The sequence below is a fragment of the Patagioenas fasciata genome, chromosome 12, assembly GCF_037038585.1.
Source record: "Patagioenas fasciata isolate bPatFas1 chromosome 12, bPatFas1.hap1, whole genome shotgun sequence".
In the NCBI taxonomy this organism is placed as follows: Eukaryota; Metazoa; Chordata; class Aves; order Columbiformes; family Columbidae; genus Patagioenas; species Patagioenas fasciata.
Genome location: NC_092531.1, coordinates 8,969,632 through 8,985,672, shown reverse-complemented (window position 1 = coordinate 8,985,672; position 16,041 = coordinate 8,969,632). Strand labels below are relative to the sequence as shown.

Sequence of the window (16,041 nt, the reverse complement as noted above, 5' to 3'; positions counted from 1 at the left end):
CGCGCTCACCTTTGCCCTGTGGGACTGGGCGGCCTGGAATCCGGAACCAGAGCCACAAGAGTGATTAAAAGAACACTGAAATGTCACAGCGGCCGCCTGAGCCTGGTGTGCCCAGCCCTACCTGTGCTATTAGATCTCAACAGTTACGTTTAAGAACCTGCTTTCCATTAGTTTGTCAGATCAGTCTTTGAATGTCATTGCACTGCAGGCATACAGCTGTACCACAGTCTGGTAGAAATGTGTCCGGGAGGGAAAGAGCTGCTCTCCCCCAGCAACTACTGCACAGTCACAGCGAGAATTGCCCCCACATGGTGATCTGTCTCCCATTCGTGGGCCGAGGTGTGTGTAGGTTTTTGCTGGGAAGGTACTGAGTTTCAACAGGTGTTGTCCTTCCAGAAACTACAAGTGATTTTTGTGGTTACACGGTTTAGTTTTAAATAGAGTCTGTTGGTACTGCTCATATAATGTAAACATTTCATGTTTATTTAAAACGAAACAAAACAAACCGGCGGCTGCCCTCGCTCGATGCGCTCGGAGATCGGCCGAGCGAGCGCTCGGGGGCGGCTGGAGCTGCCTGGCGGGCAGGCGGTCGGCGGGGCCGAGCAGCTGTCATGTCCGGCCTGGCGCAGGCCCTGCGGCTCCGGGCAGCCCCCGGGCGGCTCTGGGCGGCCCGGCCGGGGGGCGGCGGTGCCGGGGCGCGGCCATGGGGCTGGGGGCTGGCGCTGGGGCTGGCGCTGGGGGTGAAGGCGCCCACGGCGGCGGGCTGCGAGGCTGAGGGCGGGCGGGACGCGAAGGCGAGTCCGCTGCCGCCCCCCCGGGACTTCGGCGCGGCCATCGAGAGGAGCCGGGACTTGCTGCGGCGAGTGAAGGTGCGGAGGGGGCGGGAGGGGAACGGGCCGGAGTCCCGTGCCCGGGGGCTGCGCCACCGCTGTGAGGTCACGGTCAGGCCGGGTCGGAGTGGGGGATCACAGGAGCGGTTTTGGGGTCCGGTGCTGTGCGGAGGCGGCGGGACGACCCGGGCTGCCGGGCCCGCCGCGTTTGCAGTGCTGCTTCTGCGGGTTTAGCGTTCGCGAGTCCGTGTTTTTGACTGTAAAGAGCCGCCTTCATGTCTCCTGTCTCTTATCAGGATGAAGCGGGAATCCCGGGCATACTGGTTGGAGTTTCTGTAGATGGAAAGGAAGTCTGGTCAGAAGGTCGGTATGTGGGGGCGGTAGTTATGTGTGCTGTTGGTAAGGGATGAATGTTTTAAAAATGAACAATTCAGACACACCGATCAGGCTGCAATTTTATCCACTAGATGTCCCATTTCCAGACAGTGGCCAGAAACAGGTGCCAAGGAAGTACAAAGTGATACTTTCCTTGGTAAACTTCAATAATTTCCAGGAGTCGATAACTTATTAACTTCCTGCCTGTGCTATTCGATCTCAACGGTTATGTTTAAGAACCTTCTTTCCATTAGTTTGCCAGATCAGTCTTTGAACGTCGTTGCACTGCAGGCATACAGCTGTACCGCGGTCTGGTAGAAATGTGTCCGGGAGGGAAAGAGCTGCTCTCCCCCAGCAACTACTGCACAGTCACAGCGAGAATTGCCCCCACATGGTGATCTATCTCCCATTCGTGGGCTGAGGTGTGTGTAGGTTTTTGCTGGAAGGGTACTGAGTTTCAACAGGTGTTGTCCTTCCAGAAACTGCAAGTGATTTTTGTGGTTACACAGTTTAGTTGTAAATAGTCTGTTGGTACTACTTGTATCATGTAGACATTTCATGTTTATTAAAAAACAAACAAACCCCACCACCAAACTGTGTCTCTTTTCAGAAACACTTTAATAATGTCTTTTGAATTTTTACACAATTTGAATGGTAGTACTAAAAGGCAACATACTTCAGTAATGCGTTATAGGATTTTAAAAAAAGTTGTAAGATTGTTACGAACTTTTTTCTGGCAGTGTTGTTGCATTAACTTCTGTGTATGTATAAAGCCGACTATGGGGCTTTGGTTTCTCTTTCATCATGTCAAGAGTGAGCTGAAGAGCCTCTAGTACCTTTTGTAATGTGGCCTAATAAGAAAATTGTGTTAGAAACTTAATCACAAATTTCTCAAATCAGATTGCTGCTTGAGTAGCTACCCTATGTAAATGAAAAGGTCTTGGGTGACTGACATGTCATCAGTTTTATTTATTGTATTTTAGCAAGTTGTGTGGTTGGTTCTTTTTTTTAGTAATTCATTATTAGACAGACATGCATTGCTTGCAGGCCTTGCTTGTGCTGAAAACTGCAAATATGTCATTACTCTATTTCATTGTTTTTTATGCTGCAACATCACTTGCACAGTTTCTTCAGACCTAGCTCGAACTGAAGACTAGCATGGGAGCTTGATAATGCTTTATTAATTCCAGTTCTTGCTACCAGACTTGTGGGTTGGTTACATAGGGAAACACTGGTATGGAGAATATTAAACTGTCTTTTAACTGAAGTCGTGCTGGGTGATGTCTAAACATAGTGTATAACAGCACTGTTCTGTAAAGCTTTACAGTGTAGGAATTGCTATCAGTTTGTGATTTCCGTTCTCAGTTTCTGTATTGATAAAATAAGACCCTTTACTATTTCAACCGTTAATTCACTGCAGTAAAAGGAGTATTTATGACTGGTGGTCAGTTATTTTACAGTCTGGACTTTGGTCTCTTTTAGTTTTTCTACACTGAATATTTGACCTCAGGAATGTAAATTTTGGCTTAATCTTCCATCATTAGATTTGTTTTGTAGTCTTAGTCAGTAACTTGGGATGCCATTGGCCAATACAATGGGATTTGATTAACTGTTTCTACTACATTAAAATGTTATCAACTTAATTGAAGTAGGAGCAGGGATAGTCCAGTGCTTCATGTTCCGGTTTAGCTAGAGGAAAACATTTTGAGGAGCCAGTAAATCTAATTCATTGCAAATAATTAATTCATCATGTATCTATGCAAAAATATTAACAACAGTGTTTTTGTTTTCTTAAAGGTTTGGGTTATGCTGATGTAGAGAATCGTGTGGTATGTAAGCCGGAGACCATCATGCGAATTGCCAGTATTAGCAAGTGTCTTACAATGATGGCTGTTGCTAAATTGTGGGAAGAGGGGAAACTGGATTTAGATGCTCCAGTGCAGAAATATGTCCCTGAATTTCCAGAAAAAGTCTATGAGGGTGAAAAGGTATGCAACTGCTTATTGGTAACACTTCTCTGGATTTTTGTTACTGTCATTGCACAGCCATGTGTGTACAGGTGCCTGTATCTGAATCTAGTCCTGTAAAACACCAGAAATCATGTAGACAAGCACTGTTTGCTGCTCAATAAAGCAACACTGGAAATTTGGATCTTCAGTTTTATATCAAGTGTGTAGCGTGCACATATATCTGTATGCATTTAATACGTGATATTTAAAAGGTCTTATATCTTTGTTCCTTGTCATGTTGAATTTTACTTTTCTGGTGATTTAGTGTGTGACGCATTTTTAATGAAGAGAGCTCACATTTATATATTGTCCTTTTTTATCCAGGTCACTATTACTACAAGACTGTTAGTTTCACACTTGAGTGGGATTCGTCACTATGAAAAAGATATTACAAAAGTAAAGGAAGAAAAGGAAAAGGCAAACAGAGTGTTTAAGCAAACAAAGGATAAAGAACAAAAAGAAAAAGAAGGCAAAGAGATTGAAAAGACTGATTCTGCCAAACTGAGGAAAGAACATGAAGGTGAGGTAAAAAGCCGAAATTCAAAACCTGGCGGGAAAGACAAGGAATTTGAACAAGAAGAGTATTATTTGAAGGAAAAATTTGAAAGTGTGTTTGAATCACTGAAGATATTTAAAAACGATCCTTTATTCTTTAAACCAGGTGAGTTTCTATTCATTTGGACCAAAATATGTGTTTTGGTTTTTTAACTTCTTGTACCCCGTTAAAAGCTCGACAGAGGAGTATTGGGACTGTTCTACACAAACCATCTGGTGATGTAATTGTCTTAAAACTGGGGTAACTTTTGAAGACTGAACTGATCAGGATTTTATCAGTTCAATTTTAGATAACAGTCTTTATATTTACCAATCTACTGATTTGAAGAATTATGCTCATATAGATACCTTCTAATGGTGTATCTGCACCATAATCCAGCAGGTTCAAAGTATGACTTAAAAGTTAATACAAATTGTCCCAGGTAATGCAGGGGAGCAGAGAAAGTGAGACCTCAGGTAGAAATAAAACTTTTCTTCCAGGAGCTCAAAGTAATGCAGTAAGTGCTATGAAATGTACCAGCTATTGCATTTATACATGCTAAAACAGGTTATAAGTTTGGTAACAAATTTGTATCTACAAAGCATTTTGTGAGCAAATAGATACCAACTTGCCCTGTTCATGCTCTGGCCCTCTAGGTATGAATCAAAAGCAAAAAAAATCTTAGTGAGGCACTGAACCAGAGCTTAAAAATTCTACAGGAAGGCCACAGAATCACACAATTGTTGAGGTTATTTATTGTTAAAGTTATTTAAGCTAATTCTAGAGAGGACTTTGCAGAACTTCAGGTGTAATTCTAAATGAGTTAGGTTAACAGGGAAATGGTACGCATTGTTGATAAACAGCAAATAATGTGCATTTAAGGGCAGAGAGGTAGCATGGGGGAGTTGTTAGCCACTTACCATCTTAGAGAGTTCTAGGATCCATTTTGAGTAAGAAATCTGTCTCGACTGCAGGCAGTTCAGCAGTTGCTTGATATGTAGATGTTTCATAAAAAGCATTAGTGTAAGGATGATAGTTAAGAAAATGAAACATTGTTTTGTAAATAAATTATATAATCTTAAATAATATGCATGTTAGTGTTCCTGTAATTTTTTCAGGATCTTCTAGAGCTAGAAAAGTAGAACTAGAAACACTGGTAAAAGTGACCAAGACCTTTGAAAATCTTGAGCGAGTGCTACCCTGGTTTTTCTGTCTCTAGGGTATAGACACACAAACCAGTCACAGTAGGTGAGTGTCTTTTAAGAAGTAATTTTTTGTTTGCTTCAGCTTTCTAAATCCAGACATTATTGTTAGAGCCAGTGTGGTAAATCTTGTGCAAAGGGTGTTAAATGTCAGTCTTCACATCTTGGTGCGAAGCCTGGCCATGCATACAGATCTCTGAAAGCTCTCCAGTGCTGTTCTCAGAGCTGCCTGCATGTAGCAAGTGCCCGTGTGTGTTCCCAGGGCCCAGCAGCGTAAGCTTGTGATCCACATCATATTAATGTGGAGGTGACGAGAGAGTCTTTTAATCGATTATTCATTGTATATACGGTTTTGTGTGCACACGTGATTACTTAAATATTATCCTTCAGATTCCCTGTAAGTATCATGGAGCTAACTTCTTTCCGCCCCCCCTTTCTCATTGTGTTTCTTCAAGGTAGTCAGTTCTTGTATTCAACGTATGGGTTTACTCTTCTGAGCGCTATTGTGGAGAGAGCTTCAGGACAAAAATTTACAGATTATATGCTAAAAATGTTTCGTGATTTGGATATGCTATCAACTGTACTCGATGACAATGAAGCAATGATATATAACAGAGCAAGGTAAATAAGGATGAAGCTTTTTTTTTTCCCCAACATTTGTTGCTCCTTCTATCTTTGTTAAGCCAGCTGAGTTAAAAATGTGTCAGGTTTATTTCAGGCTTTTGAATGAAGTGGCTTCTGTTATTTCAAAGTTAGTAATGTAATTGATTTTGTGTCAGGATTATGGTATTGGTTAATTAGCATGTAAAATTAGAGAATAGGAAAGAAGTATTTCCTGTTAGAAGAGTATATATGGAGGGGGAAGTGGCTTGGGTGACTTTGAAGTTTGCATGTGTTTTGCAGAAGAATTGTAACTGAATCACAAAAGCAGATTATGGAAAAAGTCGTGAAAATGACACTCAAACATTTTAAAATTATGGCTTCTAAAATGCTCTCAAAGAATGAAAATGTTGATGATCGTGTTGAATCCAAGGTTTATAGTACTTACATATAAGTGTATATTTGAAGTGTGTCTGTGTGTACATGCACTGACGTACAAAGCGGTTTGTAATGTTTTAGGGGTAGCTTTGTTCTGTATTCTGAGATGCTTTGTGCTGGTATTTATTCTGCTTGCAAATTTTCAGAGGCTCTTCTGACTCTGGATGCTGTTGATGTTCTCATCAATTATCAAGCTTGACAGCGGAGTTCTTTTAAAAATATGTTAAACCATTTATAAACAGAAATATGGTAGGGATGAAAGAATTGGGACAGACACTGTTTTAGGGGTCTTTATGGGCTGCTCATTGTTAACCAAAACTAAGACGCTAATGAGATGGTTTTGCTTCCAAAAGCAGACAGCTTGGTGCCTCAAACTAGAACAGGTTGACATGTTGTGTTTTGTTCAGTAGTTTGGTTATACTGTATTTCACGGGCATGAAAATGTTTGAAAAATCGTGTTCCAGATCTTTTGGAGGCATTAGTCAAGCATTTCAGTATCTTTGTAACAGGTTTTATTGTGATCAAAAAACTGACTGCAGGGACTGGGTGTGGAGTGTATCTCTGTACTGTTTGATAATGGGCTTGCCCTGCCCCGCTCCCCCTGTCACTGGCCTAAAGGCCAAAGGTTGAAATTCATCAGATCATATAGATATTCAACATTCTATTTTCAAAAGCATCATTCAGCCTGCACTCGTGTTGTGTTGTTCCTGATAGTTCATTCTGCAATTCTGGTTGGTAGTTTCTAATTTGTATTTTAATTACGGGTTTTGCCAGACTTCCGTGCTTCTCAGTTTTCTTAGTAGTTCCAGAATATTCAGTTTTTGTAGTATATGGCAACTGTAATGGGGCAGTGGGGGGAAATCAATCCTAAGTGGAAACTCCTGTCTCGGAGCAGTCACCTGAGACCTCAGTGAAATTTCAGCTCAGTGTCTGATAATCATGGGGTAGTTGTAGGATTCCTCTTTCTTAAAACACTTAAAATCTAGTACAGGGATTTAATAAAAATCCTGTGCTGGCTGACCTATAGATTTCTGTTACATCTCTTACGTGTATATTGCCTTTATTCTTACCATATCCTCAGTAGAAGGCTTAGTACTTTTATTGAAACTAAGCTTCTAACCTAAGAAGTCACCTTAATTTTTGTTTTCTTGTCTGAATTTCTTGTTGATTTTTCTGCAAGAAATATATTTAAGGAAAATACATTTTAAGAACTTCTGAAGTTTCATGAGAACAAGCTAATACATGTTCAGTTTGTTTTTTAAGGTAGGGCAGCTTAAAATAGTTGTGCGTACCATCTGAGAATGACAAGTTGAATTTTCTTGAATCCTAGGTGTTATGTTTACAACAAAAAGGGACGGCTGGTAAATGCACCGTATGTGGACAACTCCTACAAGTGGGCTGGTGGTGGCTTTCTGTCGTCAGTAGGTGACCTTCTGAAATTTGGAAATGCCTTGTTATACAGCTATCAAGCCGGACAATTTAAAAACACGAATGGCAAACTTCTTCCAGGGTACCTCAAACCAGACACAGTTGCAATGATGTGGACCCCGGTGCCAAAAACAGAAGTGTCGTGGGACAGGGACGGTAAATACGCAATGGCTTGGGCTGTTGTAGAGAAAAACCAGCAATGTGGCTGTTGCAGGCAGCAGAAACACTACGCGTCCCACACGGGCGGTGCAGTGGGGGCCAGCAGCGTCCTCCTCATTCTTCCTGAAGAGCTGGACTTGGAAGCTATAGGTTCTGGGCTAGTGGCACCACCCAGAGGAGTAATTGTCAGTATTATCTGTAACATGCAATCAGTTTCACTCAACAGCACTGCCTTAAAGATTGCAAGGGAATTCGATAAAGAAAAATGGGTACAATATATAGATTAAAAATAGAGATACGAATAACTGAGCTCACTGTGCTGAAACACACACACACAAAATAAAAAAAGAGAAGAAATTGGACTCTTAAGGTCACTAAAAATATGTGAAGAAAAAGCATCCAGAATTCACTTAACTTCTGCTAGTGGTGCTAAACTTATGTGTAGCTGCAATTCATCTCTCAGGGAAGTTTCTAACGTACAGAAAAAAAGAATGTAACAGTCAAATTTGACTTCCTGTAACACCTGTGTAAATCATGATTACTTTAGCAGGCTTTTTGTCTCATCCAGTCAAGCGCTTGACAAAGGTTAAAAAGAAAAAAAAGGCATTGGTTTCTTGCACTGAGAAGTACAACAAATTATCTACCTTAAATATTAAACTTTTGAAAAATGTCATATCTTGATTTGAGCACACAAAGATGTAATTTGTTGCTCTCACAGTTCCAGTCTGCCAAAACTGTTCAGTATTACTTTTCAAAGAAAAATGGTTTTACTGTTGATTTTTATATTTTCACATAGTGCTTATTTGCTTAAAAAGCAAAAAAAACCCCAACAAAACCCAAATCTTGAAGCTACCTCCAGAATGCAGATTCATACCAGAAGTATGCTCTTGTCAGAGCTGTGGATTGTTAAGAATTAGAAAAGAGTGAAGCTAGAGTCACGTAAGTAAAAATCTTATTGTCACTTAGACATCCTCTCTTCCATTTTTACTGGACACAGAGAATGTGTGAAACTAGTTTTCTGTGAAATAAGCATATTATTTCCACAGTTGAATATGCCTGAATAGCACATGGTAAGCTGTCAGACTGTCTTATTGATGTTGAATGACACACTTGCTGCCTTTGGTAGCCAGAAATGGCACTGTATTCTGCAATGCAGATATTTCTTTAGGTATAGGAATTAGGAACTCAAATAACTCAATACAATTTAAAGCCCATTCTTGAAGCCAGTAGTAGAAGGCTCACAGACTTCGAGAGGTTTTTTTTGGAAAACCATCCTTGTTTCCATTTGGAGACCTGCCTCGTGTGGTACATGGTTGAACAAGAAATTGTGAGTTGCAAAGAAGCAGTTTCTAGTCTTTACTTTTGCTATAGGAATACAATGACATCTGAATATGTTAATTGTATATATTCCATAATGGCGTGGAAGATCCCCAAGATCTACCACCACCTCACACTTGCCCTGCAGTTACATCAGACAGTATTTCCAGGCGGAGACAAACCAAATAACCTTCAGGAAAGGTTTGAATGGAATACTTCTGTCCCTGCAGTGTTTGGCAGCTCTGCTTCTCTGCGTGTAAGGAGCAAGATGTCTTAGGTAACAGCTAACAGGAGACAGACTTACCTGCCTTTTCCATAAGTTAGTGCTTTTAGCATTAACCTCATAGTTGTTACCTGCCCTGTGATGCAATAACACACTGTCACCTCTGTTAGCAGCACGCCCGTGATAACGTTTATTGCCCAAGACTGGCAAACCAGGAAACTGAACATTTTGAGGCATCAGTGTTTACCTACATTTTTAATTGAAGCTAGTAGGACTTGTTGACTCCTCTTCATAATTATAATAGTTCTTGTGCCTTTAAATAGTAAAATCTTACACTTAAACTATCTGCTTGGGTTTTATGGTCCACTCACTAAAACTGCACTTTTTTATTCATTAATAATGGGTTGTATTTATCTCAATAATATAAAATCAGTAGAGACAACAGAGAGAACCTTTCTGAAACAACTTTCATTTGGTTGGGCAATAAGTTACCTGCTCTTCCACTGAAGTCTTTGATATTGTTTGACAGTTCCAATACAGAAGTACTGGGAGTAGATGAGCATCTTATGCAGTAGCGACATTCTTGTTTTCTTCCAGTCATGAGCACCTACAAGCTGGGTAAACGTGCAGCTGCAGAAGTCATTGCCAATTTTACACAGGGAACTGGAGTAGGTAGGTCTGAGTTGTTTTCATGTTGAAGAATACATGGATACAGACCAAATACAATGTTTTAAATATAGAAAATATGAAAAGTAAATATTATTTTAGGATTTATAACATGCTTTTCTTCTGTGATGCATCTGTTTTGCAGATGGTATTTATTGTTCTTGAAAACTGTTTTGCATACTTGAGACAAGTTTCACTCACCATTGTGTTTGGGTTTAGACAAAAGATTCAGAACATAAAAGGCACAGGTTTACCATTATGCTTGGCTGCACATGACCAAACTAATAAATGTAAATATTCGAAGTATGTATGAACGTGTTTGGGGTTGTTGTATGCAGGGACAGGAGTTGGACTGAATGATCCTTGTGGGTCCCTTTCAACTCAGGACATTCTGTGATTCTACAAATGATGGGAAGGAGTGGCTAAGGCATTTCTAACACCAAGATATTAATGACAATGTCTCACTCCCCTCATAGAGTATGTTTAGCCACCAGCTTTCTATATGCATACGTTGTTCTTTATCTCCCATAACTTAAAGCTTTTAAAAAACCCACTGTTGTCACATGTACAGTATGGGAGATGCTATGATGTCTAAATTTCATCTTCCAGTACCTGGAATAGAATGAGTCACTGACTTTCTCTGATTTGGTATTTAGTTAATAAGGAGTTCTTACTGTTTATGGTGGGGGAAGAGAAGGCAGAGGTCTGGGAGACCAGGAATCAGTCTGGCCTTAGCACATGTATTCAGGTCACAAGTGAATTAATATTGCCACTTTGATCTCTGTTCTGAAATCACGTATTTGATGGACTGGCATTAAGTGTGGGAAAATGGTCAGTTAAGAGCAGCTTTCATGATAAACTTGCTCTTAAATGAAACTGTATTGTGAAAACAGTATGGTACTGACATAAAACTGTACTTTCCTTAAAAGGCATGTATACTACATTGGTGCATCTATTTCTGTACCAAGCATCTACTTTTTGTATCTGGTAATTATAAATGTTCACTGTTTGAATTAACTGAAATAAAACTTATCTTGCAAATGCAACACATTATAATGTTGGGTTTTGCGGGGGGTTTTATTGGCTAGAAACGTACTTGGTTTAAAAGTCATAAGAAGAATACAAGTTAAGTAGAAGTTCCCAACAATAATTAGCTCACTAGGACACCTGAAATTTTGAGAGAGATGTTGATACATGAGATACTATTTATTAAAATAAGACTTCATTAGAATGTTTTCTCATGGTTCAAAAAAAAATCTACTTTTGAACAGCCATTTAGAAAAGGATGGCTTCTAAAAGATAACTGCAAACCTGTTTTCTCACAGTTTTAATGTCAATGCTTAATACTGAAAGCTTGCATAGTATTGCTGTACTAGTTTATTTTAGTGACTGGATACAATTCACAGCTGTCAGTGTAGATTGCTGACTTGCTGTTCCTTATATGCCAATATGCTTTCTCTGTACTGAATGCTTTCGGTGTTTTGCAAAATATTCCTTTTTCTCTTTTTTATAGATAGAAATCTTAGTATAGAATACCAAATACAGTCTTGAGACCAGGTTTGAGGGAGGAAAAAAAAATGCATTCCAGAAAAACAGCTGAACATAAGTGAGTAACTTTGTGTTTTTATTTATCACCATGTTACTCAATAGAACCTTTAAAGTACATGAGCTATTTTAAATACATGGAGCCTTTGCAACCCTTGCAGTGAGGGTAGCTGCAGTAATGAAGTATACCAAGTGCATTCTTACAGTAGTTTCTGTCACTGTATGCATTACACTGCTGTAGTTGCTAATTAATGACGGAAAGGATGCAGCAAGCCCAAGGTTTTCACATTAAATGACACCACCCAATTAACAATATACTGTTTAATAGTAAAATTATAAAAAGAGAGCTCAGTGACCTGCAAACTTGCAGGAAAAACTAGCACTTCAAATTATTTATTGAAAAAGAGATTCCAGCTCATTAGTCACCCGTAGCGTGTAATTGTTACAAAATCAATTGTAATTACATTGTTGTATTAATGGGCATTTTTAAACTGGTAAGGCTTTCAGGAACACAGATCCAAAACCACATCCTGAAGTGTTCAGTGTTGCTTTCTTCTAAATGAACAGCCTGTAAAAAAACCAAAGAAACCCCACGTAAGTATGAATAGTCCTTAAATTGTTAGACTGCCTTGGAAAACTGCCCACCCAACCTCAGCAGGAAAGCTCATGCAATAAATTAGATTTCATGTATCACAAGAGGTGAAGACTTAGCACTGACTCAACTAGAAAAACATGGCTGTCATATAATTCAGCTTAAAACCAGACTAAGGTGTACAATTTATTTTCTTCCAGATGCCTTTTAAATATTCAGTCTACTGTTCATCCCTTAGTGAGACAAACCCCCAACTGAAACAGCTGCTAGGAGTGTTGTTACCTTTTCAACTGCTCAACAGCCTTACTCTGGCCTCGTATGAACTATGAACTATGTCTGTATAGTAGCACATGGTATAAGCACTACTATATGTAATTTACATATATATTTACCTTTTGTCCTGTAAACAAAATGTGAATTAAACCTGGATTTGATCTTAATTTTTTTTTAAAGATTGAAGTGTTTTCAGTGTTTTTCATGTACCCCAGACATGGGGTTGCAATTCAAGATAATGGTGCTATACCAATTATCTGTATATAATGATAAGTGGTTACTTTTTCCCTTATAATTTATAAAAACACATTTTGGTTACGTTACTTGAGCCAGTGAACGGCATTATAGTACTACTGCTTAAAAACAACCAGGCAAGTCACCACTGACTAGCAGTGGCACAGAATCGCCTGAGCCTGGCAAAAGTACCCTACTCCTTTAAGGGTGCTTTTTAAGGCTCTAACCTTAGCTCAGAATTAAACAGGCTTTTTATTACAGATAGGCTAAAGGAAATTACAAGTTAAAGCACCTAAAATCAACCATGTTTTATCATGATGCAGCTGCTTAGCTGCCTGGCATACCTGTATAGCCATTTAAAAACAAGAATCTGAAGAAAAATTTGCAATTCAGGGCCCATTAACAGTGTTTTTACCAGCCAACTCTATGCAATTTGCAAAACAAGTGTTCCAATATCAGTTTTCAAAATCCAAGCTAAAATATTTGCAGGCTATAAATACATAAATGCATTTACATAAGTGGAATATTTAGGCTGCTAAGCATTGCCCCGTACCTTCTGTGAGCCTGGCTTTGCCCCCAGTCGGCTGACACAGGACAGTTGAACATCCCACACACAGAACTACTGTTTGAGCGTGGCTGAAAACCGTGGTGATCTTGTAGCATCCTGGAAAACAGCATTATCAAGCTTTCCGTTGAGTATTTCTACCATGTTTTTTTTTTATTGTATGTGTAACTGAATCAGATACGCTAAATACACTTGTCCAAAAATGCATCTACATTTCCTTACACAGCATACCAAGTAAAACAAAGCAAAACATTGTTATTGTGGTCTGAAGTGCTTTTACTAACATGCATATGAAAGCACGTTAGGTAACTTGAACTGTTATGACTCCCCATATGAAAATCCACATGGAGTAATGGCTGACAGGCCCTGATTTTCCTGTTGTATGTCTCCTGCAAAAAAAAATGAAGGAGTTCTAGACTAGCTGTCTGCGCTGAATAGAAGAGCCTATCGAGCTAGAGAAATATTTAACTTGTAATAGCACAACATTGCTGTTGGCAAAGCCTGGCAGCTGTGAGTGTAAACAGTGCTGTTCAAATCTGTGTTTGCTTTCTGTTTAATAATTGGTACATACAAGGCATGTGCTTGGTTGCATTCTGTAAAGCTGGCATCATATTCAAACGAGAGGACTTGCACAGAACAACTTCATTAATTCCAGATGCAAGAAGAGGCTTCAGCAACACTTTGCAGGGAAATAAGCCCAATCCATTTTGGTAACTTGGCAGCAACTTCCAACACCACCGAATGATGCCTACAGCTGTCTGATATTTTCAGTGCCTCGTGCTTAGGACTCTGTAATTGCTGAAGCTCTCCTCCTTTGCTCTGTATATCCCTCAAACTCAGTAACCAATTGATCCAACATCAATGAAGATAACCAGTGATCTAGGGGCCTATGTTAACATTAAATGTATCTTATTATATACATGCATGTACATTGAAGAAAGTTTTTTTTTAAAAAAAAACAGTGGCTTTGCCTTCAACCCTGTTTTTAAAAGTAACTAGACTTTACTTTCAAGCAGTTTTAATGCATTTACCTCACTTTTAGATGGAGAACAATGTCTCGGAGCTTCTTAGAAATCTAAGCTACTAAGAAAGAATAAGATAGTAAGAAAATCTGAATACAGCAACAATTCCCTGCTTCTCGTCAGCATGAGCACTATTGTAAGTAAGTCTATGGATTTTCGTGCTGCTCTAATCTTATACTGCAGTAGTTTCTAGGAGATAAGTTACCACACTTGAGATTTCCGTGCCTCAATATGGGTGTAGCTGTGCTGATTAAAGAAGCTGTTTGATGGTAGAACATACTCCTGTAGCTGTGCCAGGAGGTCCCATGTTTTAGCTTACAAAGGGTAAGTTGGTTATACAGCTGTTTCTGAGCCAAAGCAATGAAAATATGTGAAAAGCAGACACATGCAACACCTTATAATATAACCCCTGTATATGTGAGTTAGATGTCAGCTTACTTCTTAATAGCAATGTGCAAAAAAGGCAGTTGTAGATGTTTTACTTTCTGTGTGAAGTCCCAGTACGGCTGTGTATATCTTTGTGAGAAGTTTTTCTGATTTGTCTTCCAGAATCAAGCCATTTACAATAGGAGGAAAAACAGTGTTGTTTTGTATTTGAAACTTGTGCCAGGAATGCTTTAAAACATGCATTTCATCTCACTTCTTATACGTGCAAATCTGGGGGGGTGTTTTTTTCCCTACATGCCAGGATTTCATAAAGGAAAAAACAAAACAAGAAAAAAAACTCATTAAAACCTCCAGAAAAGAAAATAAAAAGCTGATTGTTTAAATTAACTTTTGAAAAAAGGTTGAAAACACTTTTATTGTTAAAAAAACTCAAAGCAATATACAGACTTTCTCTACAGAACAGATAAACCACATTTAGCTTTAAAAATATAGAATATTTTTTTAAAACAGACTTTTAATGAAGATGAACCGCATACAAAATTAGTTTCACTCCTTCTGTAAGACATAAACATTTTAAATGTTTACCTGGACATTTTACATCCATAAAGTAGGAGTTTGGGCTCTGCACAAGACGTTTCTTTTTGTGCTTTCTCCTCTCATCCTCCAAGGAGGGGTGCACCAGGTCTTTAGCCAGCTGGGGAGGGCAAGAGGACAAAGCCCCGCACGTTAAACGGCGCTCGGGCTGCTCGGACAGACCCGCTGCCGCCGAGGCGCCCTCAGGGTGTTCCGGGGAGCCAACCCCGCGCAGGGCCGGGCTGGCGGCACAGCCGGAGCCGCTCGGGGCTCGGCCGGCGCTGGCCGGAGCAGCGGTGAAACCGGAGCAGCGGTGAAACCGGAGCGCCCGCAGCCGCTCCCCGCCCCGCCGGCAGCTCCCCCGACGGGCGCGTCCGCGCCGCTCCCCGCGCTGCGAAGGCCGCGGTAGGGGGGGTCTCCTGTCCCGAGGAGCCCCGAGGGCAGGTGTCAGCCGCGAGCAGCCCCCGGGGCCGGGCCCTGGGCCGCTGGCCCCGCGTGTGCCCCGCGGAGAGGCGCGGTGGATGCACAACTCACAGGCATGTCCGCCGGTCCGGGCAGCCCCTTCCTCGCCTGCTCCCGGCGGCCGCGCAGCCCGGGCTGCTCTAGGCGGCCAGCTGTGCGGAGTCCCGGGGCGGAGCGCCAGCAGGAGCCTCCGCCACCCCAGGGCCGGCGGCGCCGCCTTCTGATGGGCCTCCAGCAACCAGGCAGCAGTTCCACCCCCGCGGGGACGTTGTTTGCCGGATTTGCGAAAGCACCATCGTGCTGTTTCCCCGCACGTAACTTGATTTGTTAGCCTTTAATTGGCTGGGCAATTAGTGCAGAGGGAAAGTGCGCGTTCGGTTCAGTGCCCGTAGAGGCCTTCGATGCGAGCTCACAGTAACGCGGCTGCTGCTTTCACACAGGCATTCAGAAAAAACAGCGAGAGACTTCACAACAGCCCTTCCGGTGCTTATGGTAGGGCGGCACCACGGTGGTCTCTCTCACCGGCACCCAAAAGCTGGTTAAGCAGAGTCTTAGTATTATTGAAGTTCTCTTTTCAAAAAATCTGTGCATTTTTCCCTCTGACAC

General features: G+C 40.9%; 2 protein-coding genes across 2 annotated transcripts; one reads left to right on the top strand and one right to left on the bottom strand.

Moving 5' to 3' along the window:
* Positions 1-577: 577 nt before the first annotated feature.
* On the top strand, positions 578-10,828 carry LACTB (lactamase beta). The gene is made up of 6 exons (XM_065847249.2): positions 578-869; positions 1,127-1,193; positions 3,003-3,193; positions 3,539-3,875; positions 5,407-5,572; positions 7,320-10,828. The coding sequence occupies exons 1-6, from the start codon at positions 612-614 to the stop codon at positions 7,861-7,863; spliced, it is 1,563 nt and encodes a 520-aa protein (XP_065703321.1). The 5' UTR covers positions 578-611; the 3' UTR covers positions 7,864-10,828.
* An 805-nt stretch (positions 10,829-11,633) lies between these two features.
* Positions 11,634-15,666, bottom strand: RPS27L (ribosomal protein S27 like). The gene is made up of 4 exons (XM_065847250.2): positions 15,508-15,666; positions 14,986-15,094; positions 12,980-13,090; positions 11,634-11,895 (listed from the first exon to the last, which is right to left on the bottom strand). The coding sequence occupies exons 1-4, from the start codon at positions 15,511-15,513 to the stop codon at positions 11,867-11,869; spliced, it is 255 nt and encodes an 84-aa protein (XP_065703322.1). The 5' UTR covers positions 15,514-15,666; the 3' UTR covers positions 11,634-11,866.
* Positions 15,667-16,041: the final 375 nt, after the last annotated feature.